This window comes from Taudactylus pleione, unplaced genomic scaffold (assembly GCF_031769625.1).
Source record: "Taudactylus pleione unplaced genomic scaffold, aTauple2 ptg000012l, whole genome shotgun sequence".
NCBI classification, from domain to species: domain Eukaryota; kingdom Metazoa; phylum Chordata; class Amphibia; order Anura; family Myobatrachidae; genus Taudactylus; species Taudactylus pleione.
The window spans coordinates 6,473,451-6,499,009 of NW_028284415.1; the positions used below are offsets into that span (position 1 = coordinate 6,473,451).

Genomic DNA, 25,559 nt, shown 5'->3' on the forward strand with positions numbered 1-25,559 from the left:
CCAGAAGTACTGTCTGGGTTACATATTGGGTGTTCAGAAGTACTGTCTGGGTTACATATAGAGTGATCAGAGAGTTCTGCCTGGGTTACATATAGGGTGCTCATAGAGTTCTGTCTGGGTTACATATAGGGTGCTCACAGAATACTGTTTGTGTTACATATAGGGTGCTTAGAGAGTTCTGTCTGTGGGCCTTATTCACAGGAAACACAGTTGCTAATAGGCACGCATTTGACAGTTTGTTGCGCACTGCACATGCGTATGAATCGCAGTGCGCGTGCGTGAACTAGCCATTGCGATCGGGACTGCGATCGCAGTGACTACGCAGACCCATCGCAGAATGATTGACAGGAAGTGCCGTTGATGTGTGGTAATGGAGGGCGTGCAGCTGAACACAGATGTGCCAGTGCGTTTGAACGTTGTTGCAGGGGCGTGCATAAATTAGTTACTGAGATGCCCTACGCAGCCTGAGGTCTCATAACATGCGTGGAAGTTAGCAATTTCTGAGTAAGGTCAGAGCTTGTGCAAGTGTGCATGAGGCTGTGATGGTACTCTATTGTACAGATGTTTTCGCAGTTTTGCTAAACATTACGGATGTAAAGTGGGCGTCCTCATGTAGTGCTGCGGCAGCATTGCAATCACAATGAATTAGCATGCTATCTCAGTTGAACTGCGTGCGTAATTGCTATTGCATTCGCAGTTGCGTTCCGGAAGTGAATCAGGCCCTGTGTTACATATAGGGTACTAGGAGAGTTCCGTCTGTGTTACATATAGGATGCTCAGCGAGTACACTCAGGGTTACATAAATTAATCGGGCTGCCGCTGGTCAGAGAGTGTAGTTTGTATTACATATATTAATCAGGTTGGGCAGCGGGGAAGCAGTCGGGAATCCCGACTGCCAGCTTCCCGACTGTCTAATCCTGGCAAGGGTTAAATGACAGGCATCGAGATCCCGACGCCTGTCATTTTACCTACGCCGGGAGACTGACGCCCGGCTTCCCGGTCGAAGGTAAGCCGGACGCCGGGCGTGGACAGCCGCGGGGGGGAGGGTTAGGTTAGGGGCTCCCGGGGGGGACTTAGGGTTAGGCCCACAGTGGGTGGGTGGGCTTTAGAATGATGTAGTTTAATGCGAATCACATCATCCAACCTCATGAAAACCCACTTTAGTTGGGAAGTGGGCAGCATTGGGAGATTAACTCTGTCGGGAGGCCGGGAGAGCCCCTCCAATTTCGTGACTCTCATAAATTGCATCCATAATGCATCACACTCTGCTATTTGCATTTGTTCACTTTCTGGACACGCACAGTGCGAAAGCGCACAAAATGTGCCACACCAATTGGCGTAGTGCTCACAAGGCTTCAGCCACTGAGGCTAAGAAAACAGTACCAGCACAATGATTAGGTGCCAAACTATTGTATAAAATGAGTCAGATGGTGATGTTTTACTGGATTGAGAATATTTCTATTATTTTAACATATTACCTGTCCCTTATCTTCCAGAATCAGTACAATTAGGAAAACATACAGTGGCCAAGACAGAAAGGTTGAAGCTTTAAGAGGTGAGTTATACTTAGAGCACTACAGACAAGTTCATCAGTCATTCAATCAAAATGTCGTTTTTACCATTAATTTAAGTTACAATTGTTAGAGCCTTTTGTTTAACTCATCTTTTAACAGATTTCAAACGACTCAACATTATTCATTATTGAATGCGTTGTGCTGTCTGATCCCATAAGTGTATACTAGCAAAAGCTCCACATATGATGATCATGTCACTTAGGGGTATATTTAAGTGCAGGTTTATAGAAGCGGGGATGTTGCTCATAGCAACTAATCAGATTGTGGCTATTATTTTCTAAACAGTCCTAGATAAATGAGGAGTTGAATCTGATTGGTTGCTATGGACAACATCTCCACTTCTATAAACCCGCACTTTAGTAAACATACCCCTTAATGTTAGTGTTGCAGAATAGTACAACAGAAATCAATAATAATTCTGTACAAAGAGATGAGTATGGAACTTAAATAATTACACCTACAAGCTACTGTATCTGTGTGTCATTAAACCTTATGCTGTGCTGTACAGTGATAATGTGTATTTTTACATTAGGACTTGATTTTGACATCTACGAGGGTCAGATTACAGCTTTACTTGGCCACAGCGGGGCAGGAAAAACAACACTACTGAATATATTAGGTGGAATGTGCATGTCAACATCTGGTAAGATATACCTCACCAGCTAGAGATATGATTTCAATAACACATTTACAACACTTCTTACAGCCTATGAGCACATCTGTGGTATAGAAAAATGTTAATACTTGTCACACTGCTACTATCTGACAATAATTTATACAAGGGAGTCCCTAGAAAACAACGGAAAAGATACATCTGCACACATCAATATTGGACAAGGAACCCTAAATTATTTTAGATTACAAATGACAAAAATATAAATGTTTTCCAAAATACCAAGAGGAGAAGAAAAGTTATGTCTGTTGTATGGCACACAGTAATGTTTATTGTTATAATAAAAAAATAATCTTTATTAGGTTTTGTCACGACCAGCCGGATGATTCTCCAGATACCTCAATCTGAGAATCGCCACCTGGTTACCTCAGCACGTGCGGCTAATCTAACACGGTACTGCCACCACCAACAAAGTTCATGGGAGTCGTTAGGTTCTCCCCTCAAATCTCAATATGCACACTCACTTACATATAGGTACGTAGGTTTGACCTCACAGGCTCGTGAATTTGACAAGAACACGGAGAATACACTGGATTAAGAATGTTTAATCCGAAAAATATTTCCAAGGTTACTGATTACAGAAAAAGGTAGTACAAATAGGGACAATACAAATATATCACAAATAAGTTTCAAAAAATAAAATAAATTAAAATGATAGAAAACCCAGAGCCTTTACACTTCTTAGACCCTGCTGTGAAGGAGACACAAGAGCATCAGGTCCAGGCCAGTTGTCAGGATTCTCCTTAGGCACAAGAACACTTATCATTGAGGGGGAAGCACAGGTATACCCTCACAGCTGCACTAGCCCCCAACTTTGGGTTTTTCACTCTTTCATTCCTGTACACTGGGCATTAAGAAATCGGCCACACCCTTCCATATTGTCTATAGGAAGTAGGGGGTCTTGAAACAGGGTGGATGGTGTTTTAGAAACCAGTAAGCAGGTAACATACCATACATTCCTGTCATCTCCCTCCTAAAGGATTTTACATCTCATGACCTGAGTTGAACAGGTCTGACCATCTGCATAAAGGATGTATCTCTCCCCAAACTAAATGGCCTGTAGAGATAAGAGATGGTTATTTGGATGCATGGTTCCAGGGAGACAAATCTCCCCCAAACCTTGTATTCCTACCGGTCAAATACAGGACACCGCCTAGAAACCATATTGATACACATATATATATATATATATATATATATATTTACATTCACATGACATTCCTGGTGATTATTCTTGAGATAAACGCCACAGGTATACACTAAAATGCCCCATTATGGGACAAGACCAGCGAAATAGAAAAAAGTAAGTGTGAAATAAATTGAAAAATGTGAAATAAAATCAGAGTATCCTCACTATTATACCTGATTCTTTTTTCCTATATCAATAGGTTTATTTCTTGGAACTCTGGGTTAAGTGATCTAAACCTAATTTAGAATAATGACAAAAATTAAGTTGGATTACTTCTCGTTCGCGAGACCCCTCCTTTTGGGGTAACTTGATAGAAATGGTAAGGGTATAATTCCTTACTTGAAATTCAATCCCTTTATACAAGCAGATTGTTTAGTTCCTGGTAAATTAGTACTGGGAAACCTTTAATGTTATTTAATATGCATTATAATCTATTATTTTATCCACACACAAGGAAGGCTCAATTGCTTTAATATTTATATGCACCAGGGTATCCCACGTATTTAACAGAGGATCTATTATATTGTTTGTCAATATGTAGTCAAATATTGTGACATATTATTTATCACATTCATGTTGACTTAATTCAATTGTATCATTATGTTCAAGCAGGATCTTGCTATAATATATAGGTGTAATCTCAACCTCTACCACGAACCTACACTCATTACTCTGCATTCATTTCTATTATTCCCGCTGTATAGTCCAGACTGCAGCTCTCCCCATTGTTAGTGTTGTGACTGCAGTCTATGTAATCTGGAGAGCTACATAGAGATAATGTTACCAATTTATGGGGTTAATAAAATTTCAGTGCTCTTACATATCTACACATCCGGGTAAATAACAGAATTTACAATATTATTCTGGTTTTTTTCATATATTTGAAACATCACATGAATCATACTTGGGATACATAGAGCTTTCCCCAGTGTTATTATTACAACTGTGGTCTTTGTATTCCAAAGTGCTGCATAGCGCAGCTTTTTCCTTATATTTAGCACAAAACATGAGTCGTGCTTAAGATTCACAGAGCTTTCCCCAATGTTGCCATTACAACTGCAGTCTGTGTCTCAGAGCACAGTATAGATACAATGTAAGGAGATTGTGACACCAAAGTTTCTTCACATCTATATGTCCCCTCCAAGATATATAAAATCAAGGTGCTACTGCTTACACTTAAGGTGCGTACACACGGTACGATATCTATAAACCATATGAACGATAACGATATTGTTTAACAATATATCGTTCATATCGTTCATTTTTATGCAGTGAACGACCAACGATACGTGTTGCCACATGAACAATAACGATATCTATGATGGTCCGTACATGCAGGCCAACTTGCACGATATTGTCAACTTTGCCTGTTCAGAGATGGGGCAAGATGACTTCACTGAAAGATATCTTTCAAGTCGTTGGTGGTACAGATCGTACTGTGTGTATGCAGCTTTAGTTGTAGTCCGGCCGGGCACCAACTTAAACTGAGGTGCCTGTGGCTCGGGGGACGGGCTATAGAAGAGGTTGGACCCAGTGCATCCTGGAAGCTAAAGCTTCAACTGTGTGGTGCCCGTGGATCCAGAGCCAGCTATACCCCAAGGTCAACCCTGTGGACCCCCTATGGACCCTGAAGAAGAAAGAGTTGTTTTTTTTGTAAAGCAATACTTGAGTTTAGATATATTATAATTTTTTTGTTCATTTACAATGTTTGTGTGCTGTTACAGAAATATATAATACCAACGAAATACAATAAAATACAGAAAGAAATTATACAAAGCTTAAAAGTGTGTTAAAACCATTGTATGCTTGATTCTTCTATGTATATTATGTCCAAAATAAATATATATATTATGTCTGTGGTAGTGTAGGTTTACTAAGGCTGATGCAGACGAAAATAAATATTGGAGACAGAACCCCAAAGCAAATGTTATAGTGAACATATATACAGTGTAAGAGTGTATACTACACAGAGATGGCAACATAACTAAATACACTATTTCCCACAAATTACATGCGTCCACAAGTAAGTGAACTACATTATAAGCCACCCTTACGGTACCTCTGGACTCACAGATTTTTGTTTGCAGCCTGTGTCCAAAAATCCACAAATCCGGGGTGATATTGGGCCAAAAGGGTGAGAGTTGAGGTGCCTTTGCAGTGCTGTTGGCAGCAACTCGCCCCTGTAGCGTCTAATTGAATCTACCTCTTTGAATATTAAGGGGCCTAATTATTAAGCTCAACATGCCCGTTACACATCAAAAACAACTAGTTTCAGCACATTTTAATAAACGGATCCATTCATTATTCATACACCATGTTGTTAGGTCCTGAAGGCCCCCTCATCCTATTGGAATGTGTTCTGGAGTGCGAAGGGGAATCCAGTTGGATTCCTCCACCACCAGTGGCCGTCTCTGTGAGCATGAGTGAACTCAGTTTTATCTGAATGAGCAAGGACTGAGAAGCCCACTTTGAGCATCTATAGATGCTGTAATAACGCTTGGTGTGTCTTTAGATGTCACCATCGGACGCACCATTGAAACTTGCACCAGGTGGAAATTTTCCATCTGACTATGTGAGCTATCCATAACACGCCCATAAGATGGACCATTTTCGTGTGCCTGAATAGCCACCTCCCTGTCACTGGCAAGGAATGCAGACACATTTAGAGTACATTTCTGATACCTGCGACTGAATCGCAACTGGCCTTTATACATACACACAGTGTAACACATGCGCGGTAGAAGTCTTTTAGGATTTTTTCCTACGTGCAGTAGTAAAACAAAGCTCAACCCTGTGAACAGCGGCATTGCTTGCGACTCAGAATCAGGCCTATCTATATGTTTTACTGGAAAACCACTTGTGTGAAAGCTGGTTAAGTTTTGTTTTTAACTGTAGGTCAGAATAAAATGAATAACAATGAGATGTCAATGACCTTCACTTGAATTGTATTTGAATTAAGGCATGAATAGACATTGTATATACTGTAATTCCTCCAAAATGTAAAAGTTGAAAAATAAATACATTTGAGAATAAAAAATAACAAAATCAATGTAATTTTCTACCATATTAATACTTGATGATGAATTTTCCCAGGATCAGCCTATATCTACAACTATGACCTCTCCAATATGAGTCACTTGGAGGAGATCCGTAAGAGAGTGGGGTTTTGTCCACAGTTTGATGTGAAGTTCGATCCTTTGACAGTGAAAGAAAATTTAAAAGTGTTTGCTAAAATCAAAGGAATTCCTTACAGGAATGTGGATCAAGAGGTATCAAGATATATTTTAGAAAATGGGATTTTTGTACTTGTGTTGTGTCTTGTAGTACACTGAGGCACTGGGAACACCAAAGATATAGAGTGTGGTGCAGGGAGCTTGGGCACTTTACCAGTAACGGGCTCATGTTACCTACAAAGAATGATCTGGCTGGTGACGGGGAGGAGTTATGCAATCTGCAACCAAATGAAGAAAGAGGATCTTCCCAATTAGCACCAGACAATTATGAATAATTGGTTATCAAACCTGATCATAAATAGATTAATAAAAACTTTCTGAATCATATATTCTTAGTGGTTTAATATCCTTATACACATTACAGATAATCAATTCGCTGTGAACAAAATATTTTTACTGATTTCAGTTCAATGAGACAGAAACATAAAAATGTCCATCCGGAAATTGTGGATCAAATTATACATTTAATAATTTTTATTGAAGTAAAACACATATCTGAAATATTAAAATCCAATTCTCTGAATGAGTGCATAGAATGATAATATTTCAATGTTCAGAGTATGAATTTGAAAATTAGTAACAAGAATAAAAGCCAGAAAAATATCAGTTAATATTTAAAAAAAAAGACCATAAAATAAAGAATAAACAATAAATATTGATACAGTATCTCACTTCAATAGCAATGTGTTTCACAGAACGCTTTCTGAGGAAGTGTACCGTTCTCCAGAAGAAGAAGTTGGTAGGGACCTGTGAAATGTGTAATACTTTGGAAACTGAAATTTACATTAGCCTATGAGATGTTATTTGCTGTTAAATTTGTATGAAATAGTTTTAAAAGATATATACTTTTGTCAGAACATTCACTCTCACTTTTACATAGAGATGAGCGGTTTGGTTTTGACTTGTTTATTTTCGCCAAATTATCGCAAATTTGGATTTATTTTATTGGCTATTCAAAACACATGAGAGCTGGATTCCCAATAACATGCTGTTTTTGAGATCAGATCATAACCGAACTACACATCTGTACTTTTACCACATTTGAACGATTGGTCCTAACATAGAGAGACCGATATCAGGAACTTTGGTGTTTAATATAGACTCAGTTATCCAACCTGCACCCAAGAGTTAATTCCTTTGTTTACATTATTAGCCACAGTGGTGTTGCCTGAACAGTGGTGAAGTCTGAAGTTTTTTCTGGTAAATTTAAAGTTCCCAGGCTCCCTGCACTGCACTCCATGCCCATGGTATTACTAGTGTCCATCAATGGCTGTCTGAGAAATATTTAACATTTCTGTAGAACCATTACCAGTAGCAGTAGCAGCTAACGTCACTTTCAGTGTACATAATCTGGAGTCAGTGATATGTGCAGCATTGAACATTCTGTTCAGGTCCAGAAGGTCATATCTGATCTGCAACTGACGGATGTTGAGAATCTTGAAGCGAGTAAACTAAGTGGTGGACAGAAGAGAAAGTTAAGTCTTGGAATTGCACTTCTGGGAAATCCACAGGTAAATCGAGTCCTTCTGTATATTGTATTGATAAAACATTAGTACGATTTAAGCAAAACCTATCTATTACACAGCCAACAGAGTATTTATCTTTAAAACAGCTCACTATAACAGATTTATCAAAGCTTGGAGAGAGAGAGAAAGTGGAGAGAGCTAAAGTACCAACCAATCAGCTCCTACTGTCACGTTAAAGGCTGTGTTTGAAAAATGTCATTAAAGAGCTGATTGGTTGGTACTTTACTACTTTATGTCTCTCCAAGCTTTGATAAATCTCCCGTTATGTATGGTAGAACAGTGGCCTGGGGCCATGGTATCAAATCCAAACAGGGCTTTATCTGTGTGATGTTTACATGTTTTCCCTGTGCTCGTATCATTTTCCTCATATGGGTCTCTTAATTACTATGTAAGGGACTGCTGTAAATGATTAATCATTCTGTATACATAGTGGTGCTAAATAGGTTAATAATTTAATTTAGCTGTAAATATACAATGTCTTGAAAAAGTTCCCACAGTCCTTTTTTAAGAATCTCCATTTTGAAAATTTTATTTTTAGAATGGGAAATTTTATTTGGGAATAATAGTTCTTCGTCATAGAGTCACCCTAAACATAAAGATAATATTAATTCAAAAAGCAGTAAAAATGTGAAAAACCACAAAATTATAATTTAATTGTATTCATCCATCTTGATCAATACCAGATTAAATCACTTCTGGCAATGTTGATTGCTTGGCACCCAAAGAGAAAAATGTTGCTTATCCCTGTTGCAGTTTGGGGGCAGAGATAAAGTTCCATCACCCAAGACTGTTTTGCTACCATCCCCTGAAGTATTATTTTGTGTCTTGGATATTGAACCATGAACATTATTGTCCATTACATCCATTGACTTCTGCAGCTTAGTCATTATCACAGTTGGCCTCACCTTTCTGCCTCTCTATAATCGCATCTCTGACTTGTTTGAATGGAACTTTTTTTTTTTTAAGTCTACTATGCTGTAGTATAGGACCTCACAGAGAGAGAGGGGAACCTATATTTACAAAAGAATTTAAATCAGATGATCAACTAATTTCTGACAGGTGGAGCTGTGGGACTTTTGAGGTAATATGTTTCTGTTCACATTTCAGCCTACAATTGCAAGGATGGGTGAATGCTTTCTGAGTTTAATAATTAGTGTTTTTAATTTTAGCAGTTTTAAAATGTATTTTGATTTGTTGTATTTGCCAGTACTTTAAAATAGGATTGTCATTAAATAACTATTCCAAATTCAGAATCTGTGGCAACAATATCAGAATGTTTTTGTTTTCATCTGAATAGTGTACAGTATGTGTGTCTGTGCGTGAAAGAAGCGTTGTGTGTGTGATTGTGCACTTATTGGACAGTTATTATTGCATTCATTTAATATTATTTCAGGTGTGAACGGAATCAGTGTTATTTGCATTTTTCCAAATTCATTCACTGGTGTTTGTCAGGGAAGAGGAGTATAACCAAATGCAACCCTGAAAAGGAGGGTCCTGTGGCAAAAGTTTCCACCTGCAGAAAAGTAAAGTCAATATTCCAGGTGCTACTGTAGGTTGGGCCTTTGGTCATTTTGTGAGGAATGTGGGTGGGAAGTCAATGTCCTTGTTTGAGTCCTTTGGCCTCAACCTACAGTATACAGCTGAGCCTGGTTGGCTTAATACCTCAACCCGTGCTACGATGGAACTGTTCATACAACTAGCTTCAAACAATGAGCAAAAATGTTATCCATTAATGCTGACATAGCGCCTGAATCAGAGCTGCACAGAATCTGTACGCAATGGCGATGTTTATGGAGTCGAGCGATTGTTTGCAATTGCGCAAACATTTTTGAAAATCCCTACGACGCATGCATTACACAGAGCAATTGCACAAAGGTGTTGTTGTGATCAATTCAGATGGTATCAGAAGTGTGGTACAAAAGTGAAGGGCGTTCCTGGGCAGTGACTGGGAGGTGGCTACTAGTGCATGTAAAAATGGTCCATTCAGTGGGCATATTATGAGAGTGTCAATGCAAGTGGTTGCGTTCCCGGGCGCAAAGCCGCAAGCATGGGAAGCAGTGGTCAGACAGAGAAACTGTACCTGCCATAAGGCTGGTGCAAATTTCCATGGTGAGACCGATTATAGTGTATGAGGACACACCAACAGTATTAAAGTATGCACAGGCGCTAAAAATGGGTATCTCAGTCCTTGTACATTTGGCTGCATGAATGTACCCAAGGGAAGGAGTTTGTAGTCCATTTGCATAAACTCGCAAATGGGTGACCACCAATAGACTCTGCTGCTTTTGCATGTGACTCAGAATCAAGCCCATAGTTCCTACCTTACAGATGCGATCAGCTCCACCATCTGTTTTTGATGAACCTCCTTGGTGTTAACTAACTCAGCCATGGTCTATTCAGGGTCTGGTGCAGGTGTCTCCTCTCTACATGAGATGATAGAACCTGTTTATGCATTGTGGGCTCAGAAGAGACAGCTTTCTCTGCATTTACAGTACATACTGAGGCCTTCTCCTAATGTGACAATGAGTATCACACAGATCTCTGACCCAGAAGAATCTTCTATTGAAGATCCTTTCAGTACCAATGGTGTAGAAGCACTAGTTTATGCTGCCAAATACGTGTGTAATAAAAGGGTAGTGAGGAGTATCAGGCTCCTGATACCTCACTATTTAAGAGAAAATAGTGATTTTTTTTTCCACATCTTCTCAATTAGAGAATTTGTTGAGTGAGATGTTGTTTACTCCCATTAAATTTATTGATCCACTTCCAGTGGCTGAAAAGGCTAGGTGGGAGTCTTCCCCTCCAATTCATGCTCCTATAGCTAATCTAAAATGACTGTTCCTCTTGTTAATTTGGATGCTCTTATAGACAGCATGCATAGGAAGCTGGAGGCATTCTTCAAATGCATTATGCACAGTGGCCGGAGCCATAGGAGTCAACTTTCTGAGTGCTTGAGAACTCAGTATGTTTGTGCTGTCCAAAGTCGTGTCTATGCATAGCATAAACATATAGCATATGGTAAATATAATATGAGCAGCCCACAATTTTTTCAAAAGGTGTCTCTCATTGAAGGAGCCTCACTACAACCTATATAACATACAATATATATTGTCTCTTATTAAAAATGTTATATTTTAAGTTTTTAAATTGTGACAATTATCTCTGGGGGTACACATCACAAGGAATACAGAGAAACCATTATGTATATGAAAAAGCTTCACTTCATGTAAGCATAAATGTAAGCATTGTATTATTATTGCACAAGTGGTGTCTATGGGATCCAGAGGCTGGATCATATTTAAAAGGAACCTTTATACATATCCTACCTTGCAAGCACTCTTGTGAGCACTTGCTTATAAGAAGCACATTCAATTTAGTGGTGTTTTGTTCTTCCTGGACTTTGCAGAATTGTTTGAATCCCAGTGGTGATTCCCCTTTTTGTTTCTTTCTCCCCCCTGTATGATTCACATGGAGAGAAACTTTAAGAACGAAAAAGAGGATTTGTCTGTAATTTATATATATATATATATATATATATGGTTTTACTAAATTTTATTGTTTGATCTTCTATTGTACATTTTAATCTTCCTAACAAGAGTGCAGAGACTATATTTATTGTATGTTATATATGTATATCCACCAGGTTAGGCAACTCCTGGTAATTTTCTCTTGGCGGCATTTTGTCTGCGCAAGGAATCCAAACTTTGTTTTTACATATTCCCTCACTACAACCTATTCTGGCCTTGTCCCGGATGAATAAAGCTGTGAAAAGGTTGGCCTCATACAGTATCAGGCAGGCCTTGCTCTGAATTGCTCACTTTAGTGGTATACATTAGAGTAGCAACTGTTTATCGGACAATGACACAGGTCTTATGTTGACTAGATTTTTGGCTTTGGCTATTGCAGCCTGTCGTGCCTTTGGGTATGCTGCTGGCAAGTAGATCCTGCATCCAAGAAGGCCTTGGAATCACTTCATTTTGGAGAGTCCTCTTTGGTTCAGAATAAGAACAGATTGTGTAGTTTCAAAAAGTTATTTTGTACCTTCTTCTGCATCTAAGCTCAGGGCTCCTTTTATTTTCTTTAGCACCTTTCACTCTCCAGGCAAATAAAGTAACTAAGCTACTTTGCATGATGGGATATCAGCCTACCCAGTAGATCCAGTACTTGTATACTTGCGTAAAGGTACAGGTGGCTTCAAACAACACAAGATGCTTAGGTTAGGGGCATCATTACCAGAAGTTATGTGTTAGACGTCTTAGGTCACCCACACAAGCATTTCTTCTCCACAGGCATTCCTATGAATCACAGGAAATGTGTTGTGCTATTGAGCCCATTCCCATTTGTTGACTTTGGGAGTTATAATTCCTAACCTACTGAATCAAAAAGGTTTGAGATTTTAGTCAAACTTCTTTTTAGACCAAAACCCAGGCAGATCTTTCCAAACTTTTCTCAACTTGAAATCACTCAAAAACATCTTCAGGTAGAAGGCTCAAGATTGAGTCACTCAGATCAGATATATTGTGAAATCTACAGAAAAGGGAGAATTTATGGTATTAGTAGACAAGAAGGCCCCGGCAATTGTGACCGTGCACGTGCCCTGGCAGCTCTTTGGCACATTGCAAGGATGTTCTCCTTTCGAAGCCCCTGTCTCTGCATGTGCCAGATAATACATTCCGGTGATATGATCGCATTTTGCAATCATGGGCGGAAATGTCATGCCCAGATCGCATTGCAAATGCGATCATTAATAAATGGGCCCCTTAGTCTTCCATGAGGATCATGCTGACTCATTTCAGCCAAAAATAGTTTATCATTTTCATATTAATCAAGAGATTGTGGTTCCAGACTTACCGCAGGTTGTCCAGTTTAATGAACAGTTTTCTTTTCAATTCATTCATTCTAAACAATTGTCACAAACTAGGCCATCCAGTCTCTAAACAGGCCATTGCTTAATGGATTATGGCTTTCATTGGGGAAGGTAAGACTGTACCTGAAAACGGGGGAGCCTACTCGGCCAGATTCATTTGGGATTCATAGTTGGCAAGGCATGGTGCCTCTGCTGAGCAGCTTTGAAAAGTGTCTACCTAGTTTTTAGTGCACACTTATGTTACATTCTATCTGTTTGAAACCGTGGTGTCCAGGTCTGGGTGAAGGGAGGTTCGTTCCCTTCCACGAGGACAGCTTTGGGACATTGCCAAGATTTCCAGTGTCCCCATGGGATGAAGGAGTATACAGGAGTATTTTACTTACCATTAAATTCTTTTTTTTCTGACTCTTTGGGTAACACTTTACCCCCAACCACAAATACCACCACGTTACAATCTATTCATTCTCTTCTGTGTTGTAAAGTTGGTTTTGCACAGTTTAGATGGTGTGGTCTATATTATGTTTTTTCTTTCTCTCAATATACTCTGCATCTGTTCTATGGGCTTTGATAATTAAAAACCGAGGTCAGTGACAGTTGGTGGGTTATAGAGGAGGAGGAGTTGACAGGATTATTTTTTAAGTGCCCATGATTCTCGTGCTATCAGTTCTATCCCAGAATCTCCAATGTCCATGGAATCATACACAAGGATTTAACAGTAAGTTTTTTTATTATACAGTGTGCTGCGTATAGTACAAGACATAGTGGTCTATATGTTAAGCCTTGGAGAGATATAGAGTGGATGGAGATAAAGTACCAACCAATCAGCTCCTAACTCCCATATTTCAAACACAGCCTGTAAAGTGACAGGACCTGATTGGTTGTACTTTATCTCCATCCAGTTTATCTTTCTCTAAGGCTTAGTACATAGACTCCATAATTTCCACTAAGCCTAAATTGGTGCAGAGTTGAATATTTTTTGTGCAGAGAGAATGACTGGCATATCAAGGGACACCACTGCAGATGTACTGTACCTCCCCCCCCCCCTTTATATCACTGCTATCTAGTTTCTGCACTGCTTTGTATAAAGATGCCTCTTCAGTTGGAATTGTCCACTCCCTTCTGCTTGTGCAAATGTCTGCTCTTTCCCAAATCTGGTCAGGTGGTCTGCAATACTGTGTGTCTCATGGAAACCTAGGTGCATTTGCATGAATTGAGGCACATGCCAGGTCCAAAGCTGAGAATTTTCCCTTTGAAAATTATCTCCAACGAATACACTTAGCTAATGACAATCCATCCTCCAGGTTCTGCTCCTAGATGAGCCAACTGCTGGCCTTGACCCTTGTTCTAGACACCAAGTATGGGTCATTCTAAAAGAGAGGAAGGCAGATCGGGCTATGCTCCTCAGTACTCAGTTCATGGATGAGGCAGACATTCTTTCAGGTGAGAACCTCAATGTTTATTCAGTCTCAGAAGCAACATTCATTAAAGGGATTCTCTACCCAATATGAACAATCTGTGAAAAATCTGTGAAAACTGTGTTTTCACCCTCTGCCCTTCTCCACTGTGTGTTTAAGCATGTTATTGTGCCTTACCAAGGTTCCATTTGTCCTCATTTGCAGCACAGCTTCCATTATTTTTTTCCAGAGGCGCATGCCTCCCAGATTTGGCCATGCCCCCTTCAGTACCCGGGACCCACAGCTGTTTGAGTGGCCATGGAATCGGTACAATTCATTAGCACATTTTTCTTGTCTCTACACCTCTCACATTATTCCCAGAGACAATCATTGTCTCCTACTGGCTCAATGAAGTCAGTCTGGTAGTTTTGGTTGGCTCATTTTTTGTGTGTGTAGCAATAAGCAATCTGTAATGATTTAGCAGCTTTAGAATTACACATCCCAGCATTCCCTACACATTATTTGAAGCTCAATAAGGTACATTTAGTAATGTGCAATCCTTTGCTTATTCCTAGATCGGAAAGCTGTGATCTCCAGTGGAAAGATAAAATGTGTGGGCACATCTCTGTTTTTGAAGAGAAAATGGGGAATAGGCTATCATTTGCGGTAAGAAATTGGAATAACTGACAAAGGCTAGCAGTCAGGTCCTACACAGCGTAAGGAAGCAAGAAGGAAACAGCCCAGAGGGCCTGATTCAGAAATGTACGCTTTAGCACAGCAGTCTTTGTACGCAGCGGCTGTGCTAAAATCTGCAATGGCCGCAGAAGGAGCCTTTAGTAAAAAGACGCCCACAGCAGGCTTCTGCAATCCTCTGCTGCGTCCGAAGACCCAGTACTGGATCAACTGCATTTCTCTCAGGTTACTCAGGATGTCACGCAAGTCAGTGAAGCTGCTTTCAAGGACACAGCCACTGGCTCCAGCACACCCAGAAAACGGGCCGACACGCCCTCATATTCTGGAATGCTGCCCATCGCCGCACCCAAACTCCAGCAGCATGTCAATCGTGTTGCGGCTTTTGGAGCACTGCGGACGACATCCCAGAAACAGATCTGCACGTGTGGTGTGCGCCTGCTGTGTATGCGCAGATCTGCAAACATTGGAGATGTACGTAAGTATCAAATTTACGTACATCTCTGTATTAGGCCTTGAGTGCAGAGATGGGGGGAAGGGGGTGCATGGAAATAAATATTTAAGGTTTATTTTGTTAAACGTGAGAGCTAATGGCATCAATTTTGCTTCTTGTCCCAGAGTCCACTACGATTCTAGTTACAATCCTGCTGGGATTTGTAGATTACAATATTTGGAGAGATATATGTTGCATTTCTCTCTCCAATATTAAATAAAAAATATTTTTTGCTGATGTCAAAGATAAATACTAGACATTGAAAAATGCAAATGGAAAGGCTTAAGTAATGGGAATTATACACTTTCAAGTTACTGTAATGCATTAGTTTGTAATGTATATGAGTTACTATAAAGTGTAATAAATACAATGGGGAAATCTAGGAAAAGATGCACAGGAAATGGCTCCTGTAACCCATACTGATGCCTGATTGGTTGCTATGGCTTACAGCAAGTTGATATTATTATAAGTAAATTATTAAATACAGCTTTCTGGGTTTTTTTCAAAATGATATTTATTGAGCGAATAATGGCAGTACACACATTGTGAAAGTATTACAATGAAATTGTTCAGAACAGTGTATGCCACCTATACATCGTACAGTAGGGAATGTAATTAAGAAAGAGCCCCCAGTAAAAAGAAAAAGTTGGAGCCATCATCCATTCTTCTTTTTCCACTTTTCATTGCAGTCTGGAGTCGAGAACCTTGGAGAAAACATAAAGTATACAAAAATAATAAGAAAAAGCAAAACAAATGGGGTTGGAGGGGGGGGCAGAAGATAGAAGGGGGAAGGGGACAAGAGAAGGGTAAAGGAGGAAGTAGCAGTGAGCATTGGAGAAGGAATCCAGAACATCAACCAGTCATAGCACAGAGGGCAGTGGGCAGAATATAGGTAGGGGTCGTAGCATTGGTCAGGATAATAGAAGAGGTCATAGTTACTATAGGGAAAGGTCAGGGAAAAGTATGAAAGGCAGAGATGGAGACTCTCTCCAGGAGACACAATGTGATTGAGTAGCACTAGAGGGGGTCACTCAGGAAAAATCGGGTTTCGTACCATTGTGTGGTCTGGGAGCAGGTCTTCATTTGGGATTTATTGGTATCAGGTAAGGAATCAATATAACTTTCCCAAATGGGGAATAATGGTTTAAACTAGGGATGTGCAGGCTCGGTTTTACTCGGATTTACTCGGATCTCAAAACGGCATTTTATTGGCTATCGCCTATCATGTGTTTTGGATAGCCAATATAATAAATCCGAATTTTCGGTAAAGTGGCGATAAGAACCGAGTAAATCCGAGCCTGCACATCCCTAGTTTAAACTGTACCTCTTTGTGGAGAGAGGTCTCAATCCAGTCCATTTTAAATACAAAAGAAAGCTGTTCTTAAAAAACGGCAAGGGAAGGTGGAAAGGCATTGCTGCAACATGCACTTACAAGCAACTGACGAAATAATAGTTAAGAGTTTTCTGCTACTGTGAGTCATTTGAACCTGTGAGCCAAGAATACCCAAACTTGCCCATTCTGGAGTCAATGGAAGAATGTTTATCAAATCCTACATAGCATTGTGATTGACTTGGGCCCAAATTCGTTTTATTAGTGATGCAGCATGGCAGGAGAAGTGGCACATTTGATACATTTAGGGGAATCTGGTAATTTAAATACACAAGCCCTAGAAGGAGATATATAACCACTGTAAAATATTTTATATAGCATCTCTCTATAAATTGTTGCTGGCATTGTACAGTACAAAGTGATTAAGAAAATGTGAGAGAGCTAAAGGTGGGGATAGTGCTCCTGCCAAGCCATAAGACCTGTCCAATAGTCATAAGAGAAGAGGGGGGGTGCGTATGAGGGAATAATAAAAATAGATGGCTTTTGAGGTTTGATGTCTGACCAGAAATGCATTATCTAGCGCATTAACCCAGTCAGATGGCGAGACATTAGGGAGAACCGTATGGACATAATGTTGGGCCTGAAGGAAGACAAAAGGATGGTGATGTACAAAAGCAAACCTGTCAGTGGCTTGGGCAAAGGTCAGAGGCCTGTCACTTTCCACCAACAACCTAATAGAAGATAAACCCGCAGCCGCACAATACAAAAAGAGAAATGTAGCGTGACCTCTCTGAGAGTCAGGATTGCCCAGCAGAGGGAGAAATAAGGAAGAGAAGGCTTGCAGCTGCCATATTTTTCTCAAATTAAACCACACCATCCTCGTGGTCATCATCAGAGGATTATCCAGAACCTGAAGGCGGGATGACTTTTCTTGTCGTATACAGAAACGCAGAACAATTTTTGCTCTAAATCAAAATGGGCATATAGATTTTGCGAGGATCGCCAATCTTTAATATAACGGCAGATAGCCGCTTGATTATTAAGGGACAGATTAGGGAAATGAATGCCTCCTTCTGACTTGGGGGTGTATTTACTAAGCCTTGGATGAAGATAAAGTGAACGGAGATAAAGTACCAGTCAATCAGCTCCTAACTGCAATGTCACAGGCTGTGTTTGAAAGATGACAGGAGCTGGTTGGTTGGTACTTTATCTCCATTCATTTTATCTCCATCCGAGGCTTAGTAAATAGACCCCTTGGTTTTGTATAGGATTTTAGCTTTCTGTTTTTAGATCAGATTGTAAAACACATGAATTGTTCTTGAAAGGGCAGAAATTCTTTAACAATTTGCTGATGTTTTACGTGTCTCTGACCAGAATGCAGGTTTCTCCATCTTGTGACCCAGAAGACATTTCATCTCTAGTACAGCAACACATCCCCAATGCTAAACTCTCCACCAAGACTGAGCAGGAGCTGATATTCACCCTTCCCTTCCAGCACATGGATGTCTTTCCTGGTAACATACTCATATCAGATAAAGTAAAAATGAATAAATAAATAATACTAGTATACTGTATAAGGGGAATTAATTTGTTTTCTCGCACCCGTAAGTAATGGGCACCCGACAATCAATATTAAATTATTTTGCCGATTGATGCGAGTGCCGCAGACTCCCATTACTAATCCTGCATAGTTTTGCCGCCCAAAACTTTTTTGCAGATTTCTGCACGCCACCTCAGAAGGGTGCAAACAGAAAGAGCGTCATTCGCGTCCATTAGCATAAATAATTAAATAGCTCCTGGTCATTTTAGATGGGAAATATGGCACCCAAAAACAATTGAATTCCCCCGATAGTCATGTGAAAATTGTAAATAAATGTATTCAGTGCAGACATAACAGGCTGGCATTTTCAAACCTTTAGTACCACTCACTAGGAAGCAGTGACCTCATAGTGACATCAGAGGGGAGGCATACATTTTATTCTTTTGATCACATTCTGAATATTACTTAATGACATCAGTGATATTCAGTTGTCACTGTGAAAACTATCCAGAGGGCAAGAGCTACTCAACACTAAAGGCGGCTGCTTACTGCTCAGGGTGCCCGATGCGTTCCAGTATGAGATTCCTGTACCACTGCCATAAAAACACAGTGGTAGATGTAATAAAAGAGTTAAATTATATATATCATCCTCCTGAAAATAGTACCGGTGTTTAATTTTTTGGGGCATAGATCAAAAGCCCCATTTATATCAAATGGACCTGCACAGAGAAAAAATATGTAATCAATTAATTATTTTTATCAGTCATTTACATCTTTTAATGCCATTAAGAAATGGTGTTAGCAGAACAGTACCACCACAATATATAATAGTGAAGCATTTGTCAGCTACAGCAGGCAACACTTAACACCAACAGGGAAACATATATATATATATTTTAGGGGTGAGCGGGTTCGGATTTCTGAAATCCAAGCCCCCCCGATCCGAGGCCGATCCGAGTCAGGCTCGACTTTTCCCGCCTGACTCAGATCTGAAATCGAGGCAAAACGTCACCATCCCACCTTCCGGGTCTCGCGGGTTTTGGAACCTATATAAGGTACCCACGTCGGCGCCATTTTCTCACTCGGCTGTGGACAGTGAAGAGGGAGGGTGGGATTTAGGGCTGGCTGGGCTGTGTAGTGTAGTGTAGTGCAGTGTAGTGTTGTGCTGTGCTGCTGTGTCCACTCCTTCAAAGTCCAGAGGGGCTGGCTGGACTGTGTTGTGCAGTCAGTTGTCCATAGGGGCTGTGTCCACTCCAAAGTCCTGTGCAGTGTCCCACTAAAGGGGTGCTGTAGCGTTGTCCAGGGGGTGCTCTGTCCATCAGGGGTGCTCCCTCCAAGTGCAAAATAACATTTTTTTTTCTGTGTTTGTGAATTGTGTGCACTGTGGCTGCACGTGCATCAACAAAGGAGCAGCGCCAAGTGTGCGCCTGTGTCCCATAAGTAAAGGGCCGGCTGGCTTGTCCATTAAAGGGTGCTGTAACCCCCAAAGTACACTCCAAACAAAATAAAAAAATATTTTCTGTGTTTGTGAATTGTGTGCGCAGTAGCCGCACGTGCATCAACAAAGTAGTGCCAAGCGTGCGCCTGTGTCATAAGTAAAGGGCCGGCTGGCTTGACTGTTAAAGGGTGCTGTAACCCCCAAAGTACACTCCAAACAAAATAAAAAAATATTTTCTGTGTTTGTGAATTGTGTGCACTGTGGCTGCACGTGCATCAACAAAGGAGCAGCGCCAAGCGTGCGCCTGTGTCCCATAAGTAAAGGGCCGGCTGGCTCATTTCTTAAAGCGTGGTGTAACCCACAAAGTGCACTAGTCTCCAACAAAAATAAAAACATATTTTCTGTGTTTGTGTGCTCCTTAGCCGTACGTATATATCAAATCAATATAACATAAATGGAGCACCAAAGTGGTTCAGCTTCACATGACAATGGAAGCCCTCCTCCCGCTAAACAAACGAGTTAAGCTGGCAAAAGCACAGCGAAGAACTGTGCGTTCTAAGAAGATATCACAAATCCCCAAGGAGAGTCGAAGTGTGGTGGCGGTTGCGATGCCTGACCTTCCCAGCACTGGACGGGAAGAGGTGGCTCTTTCCTCCATTTGCACGCCCCCTGCAAGTGCTGAAAGGAGCACCCACAGTCCACTTGCTGATATGCAAATTGAAGATGTCACTGTTGAAGTACAACAGGATGAGGATACTGGTGTAGCTGGCGCTGAGGAGGAAGTTGGAGAGGAGGATTCTGATGGTGATGTGGTTTATTTAAATCAGGCTCCGGGGGAGACAGTTGTTGTCCATGGGATGAAAAAGCCCATCACAGTCATGCCTGGGCAGAAGACCAAACATTCCACCTCTTTGGTCTGGCAATATTTCTATCCAAATCCGGACAACAACTGTGTTGCCATATATACCATATGTAAAGGTGAAATAAGTAGGGGTAGGGATGTTAACCACCTAGGAACATCCTCCCTTATACGTCACCTGCAGCGCGTTCATAAAAAGTTACTGTCAAGTTCAGAAACTTTGGCTATGACCGTAAGCAGTCCAGGGACACCTAAATCCCTTTGTCCTGTTGTATCCAAGCGCCTGCAAACCACACTGTCAACTCCCTCCTCGTCAATTTCCTCCTTAGTCAGGATCGGAAGTAGTCCTGCAGGCCATGTCACTGGCATGACTGACTCTCCTATCCGGGATTCCTTCGGAGGATCCTGCATTGCTACGCCTACTGCTGCTGCTGTTGCTGCTGCTGGGAGTCGTTCATCATCCCAGAGAGGAAGTAGGAACACCACTACTTTTACTAAACAATTGACCCTCCAACAGTCCTTAGCGAGGAGGATGAAGTACGACAGCAGTCATCCTGAAGCAAAACGTATAACTGAGGCCTTGACTGCTATGTTGGTGTTAGACGTGCGTCCGGTATCCGCAATTAGTGCAGTGGGATTTAGACAATTGATGGAGGTAGTCTGTCCCCGGTTCCAAATCCCATCTAGATTCCACTTCACTAGGCAGGCGATACCGAGACTGTACAGAAACGTCAGAAAAAGTGTCCTCAGTGTCCTGAAAAATGCGGTTGTACCCAATGTCCACTTAACCACGGACATGTGGACAAGTGGAACAGGGCAGACTAAGGACTATATGACTGTGACAGCCCACTGGGTAGATGTATCACCTTACGCAGCAACAACAGAAGCGTCACCAGTAGCAGCATCTCAGAAATGCCAGCTCGTTCCAAGGCAGGCTATGCTGTGTATCACTGGTTTCAGTAAGAGGCACACCGCCGACAACCTCTTAGAGAAGCTGAGGGAAATCATCGCCCAGTGGCTTACCCCACTTAGACTCTCCTGGGGATTTGTGATATCTGACAACGCCACCAATATTGTACGGGCATTACATCTGGGCAAATTCCAGCACGTCCCATGTTTTGCTCACACAATAAACTTGGTGGTGCAGAATTTTCTGAAAAGCGACAGGGGCATGCAGGAGACGCTTTGGGTGGCCCGAAAAATTTCTGGCCACTTTCACCATTCAGCGACTGCGTGCTGAAGACTGGAGCGCCAGCAAACACTCTTGAACCTGCCCCGCCATCACCTGAAGCAAGAGGTTGTGACGCGGTGGAACCCAACCCTCTATATGCTTCAGAGGATGGAGGAGCAGCAAAAGGCCATTCAAGCCTATACATCCACCTATGACATAGGCAAAGGAGGGGGTATGCACCTGACTCAAGCGCAGTGGAGAATGATTTCCGTGTTGTGCAAGGTTCTCCAACCCTTCGAACTTGCCACACGTGAAGTCAGTTCAGACACTGCCAGCTTGAGTCAGGTCATTCCCCTCATCAGGCTTTTGCAGAAGCAGCTGGAGAAAGTGAAGGAGGAGCTAAGACGGAGCGATTCCGCTCGGCATGTGGGACTTGTGGATGAAGCCCTTCATTCGCTTTGCCAGGATTCCAGGGTGGTCAATCTGTTGAAATCAGACCACTACATTTTGGCCACCGTGCTCAATCCTAGGTTTAAAGCCTATGTGGTATCTCTCTTTCCAGCTAACACAAGTCTGCAGAGGTGCAAAGACCTGCTGGTGAAAACACTGTCAGCTGAAGCGGAACGTGACACGTCAACAGCTCCTTCTTCATTTTCTCCCGCAACTGGGGCTGCCAGGAAAAAACTTAGGTATCCTAAGCAACCCGCTGGCGGTGATGCAGGGCAGGCAGGACCAAGTTTGGACATCTGGTCCGGATTGAAGGACCTGGCATCAATTTCTGACATGTCTACTGTCACTGCATATGATACTGTCACCATTGACAGAATGGTGGAGGATTACATCGGTGACAGCATCCAAGTAGGCATGTCAGACAGTCCGTACCTGTACTGGCAGGAAAAAGAGGCAATTTGGAGGCCCCTGTACAAACTGGCTCTATTTTACCTGAGTTGCCCCTCCAGTGTGTACTCCGAAAGAGTGTTTAGTGCAGCCGGGAACCTTGTCAGCGAAAGGCGTAGGAGGCTGCTTCCACAAAATGTGGAGAAGATGATGTTCATAAAAATGAATTACCAACTCTTTCAGGGAGACCAGCCTCCAGAACGTACAGAGGGACCTGTGGTGGTGGATTCCAGTGGGGACGAGTTAATAGTCTGTGAGGATGAGGATGTACACAACACTGAAGAGGGTGAGGGATCAGTGGATGAGGAGGATGAGGACGACATCTTGCCTCCGTAGAGCCAGTTTGTGCAGGGACAGATTAATTGCCAGCTTGTTTTGTGGGGGCCCAAACGAACCAATCATTTTAGCCACAGTCGTGTGGCAGACCCTGGCGCTGAAATTATTGGTTTGTTAAAGTGTGCATGTCCTGTTTATACAACATAAGGGTGGGTGAAAGGGCCCAAGGACAATTCCATCTTGCACCTCTTTTTTTTCTTTGCATTATGTACTGTTTGGGGCCTAGTTTTTCAAACTGCCATCCTGTCTGCCACTGCAGTGCCACTCCTAGATGGGCCACGTGTTTGTGCAGCCCACTCGTGTCGCTTAGCATAGCCTTTTGGACATAAAAACACTATTGTGAGGTGTGAGGTGTTCAGAATAGACTGGAAATGAGTGGAAATTAAGGTTATTGAGGTTAATAATAGCATAGGAGCAGAGAAACCAACACATTCTGTGATTTTAGCTGTTTTTATTCTTTTTTTTAAAAAAAACAGATCCAAAACACAAAACCCAGAACCCAAAACACGGAAGGGTGGTTTTGGCAAAACCAATCCAGATCCAAAACACGAAAAAAGATCCAGATCCAAGACCAAAACACAAAACACGAAAAGTGGCCGGTGCACACCCCTAATATATATATATATATATATATATATATATATATATATATATATATATATATATACTGTATAAATATAAGATAAAACTAAAAATCCTGATCACCGCCCCCATGATTAGCATGTAATCAGGCCTTATCCACTTATCACATGACTCATTTAAAAATATATTTCATGGTTTGCAAAATTGTCTATTCAATCAAAACCTATCATCTCATAAAAATGTACAGATCTGTTTTCCCATCTGGATGGACATGTTGGACAAAACATTGTGAGTTACGGAGTGTCTATGACGACGCTGAATGACGTTTTCCTGAAGCTGGAAGGAGAAGCAGAGATTGAAAAAGGAGGTATAATATACACCAATGTCTGAAAAGACTGAACTGTGGGGTGGCACAAGAACCTATTATAATTATAACTAATGAGACATTAATGCATTTTAACCTCACTATAAATGTGAAATGTAATTGTTTACACTTTATTTTCAAATGTTATATAGTCTTTTTTAGTCTAGGGAAAGATATTGGGGGGCCGCGGTATCAAGCTGTATTTCACATAAAAACGTGCTCCTCCTTTACTTTTTCCTACTTGTTACTAGTGATCAGGAGCCTTCATCACAATCCACTTCTGTTTAACCTTTAATTATAATGAATTATTTGACACATGTAAGTAAATGGATCCACAATATATGATTAATTGATGAATGTGCATGATCCGCTTATATCCCGGCACATGTGCAATGCTTCAGATACCAGGGTGTTGGCTAACAAATTTGCCATATGTAGCAATAAATAATATTGCATCACGAAACTAGTTTCACAACCCACAGTGGTTTTTGCAATGCGATGTTGCTCGTAAATCTATTGTTACATTCTTCCAATTACAAAAAATGTACGCATTGTGAAACTCTGCGATAATAGGGGATTGCTTTTGCAAAAATAATGCAAATATGATACATACTGTTGGCCAGTAAGAAGCATAAAAAATTGTGTCAGGGAGTCAGTTATGATATAATTTGCTGTTATATTCTATAAAATGTGAGAACATATTGTTAATCTTTTTAAAAATAATCAAACGGGATGAAAAATGAAGATCTCCTGTCCTAATTTTATTATAGTTCACTTCTATTTAATAAATGCTAAAAGCTCTATCTTTGGCGAAATGGGTGTTTTCACCAGAAATAAGCTTTTGCCCTTTACATTAACTAAGTGTACCATTGCAATCCTGCTATCTATCTATCTATCTATCTATCTATCTATCTATCTATCTATCTATCTATCTATCTATCTATCTATCTATCTATTTTCAGAAACAGGCCCCTAAAACACTTTTCACAAGAATACATCTTAAGGCTCATACACACTAGACGATGTGCTGTATGAACGATATTGGTGAAAAATTTCCCTTGAACTTTCTATAGTGCAGGACAAATGATATTATGTGTACACACTGAAAGATATCTTTAAAGATATATTTAAGGAGATCTTTCAATGAAGTCATCCTGCCACATCTCTGAACAGGCAATTCTTGACAATATCGTCAGATTGGCCTGCATGTACGGACAACAAAAGACATCGTTAACGACCCGCGGGAGTGCACATCGTTGGTCCGTTCACTGCATACACACTGAACGATATGAATGATATATCTTTGAATGATATCGATATCATCCATATCGTTCATAAAAAACGTCTAGTTTGTATGCGGCTTTATTGTTTTTTCTGGTATAGCAGGTTTGCATGTGATAGAA

General features: G+C 40.9%; 1 protein-coding gene across 1 annotated transcript in view; it reads left to right on the forward strand.

The window, feature by feature from the left end:
• The window catches only part of LOC148542426 (ABC-type organic anion transporter ABCA8-like), a 246,241-nt gene that overhangs the window by 110,599 nt on the left and 110,083 nt on the right, over positions 1–25,559 (forward strand). The window contains exons 11-18 of the mRNA XM_088468583.1: positions 1,497–1,555; positions 2,107–2,217; positions 6,530–6,705; positions 8,061–8,180; positions 14,364–14,502; positions 15,032–15,122; positions 18,344–18,483; positions 24,040–24,159. Coding sequence (XP_088324709.1) covers positions 1,497–1,555; positions 2,107–2,217; positions 6,530–6,705; positions 8,061–8,180; positions 14,364–14,502; positions 15,032–15,122; positions 18,344–18,483; positions 24,040–24,159 — 956 coding nt within the window. The remainder of the gene's footprint in view (positions 1–1,496; positions 1,556–2,106; positions 2,218–6,529; positions 6,706–8,060; positions 8,181–14,363; positions 14,503–15,031; positions 15,123–18,343; positions 18,484–24,039; positions 24,160–25,559) is intronic.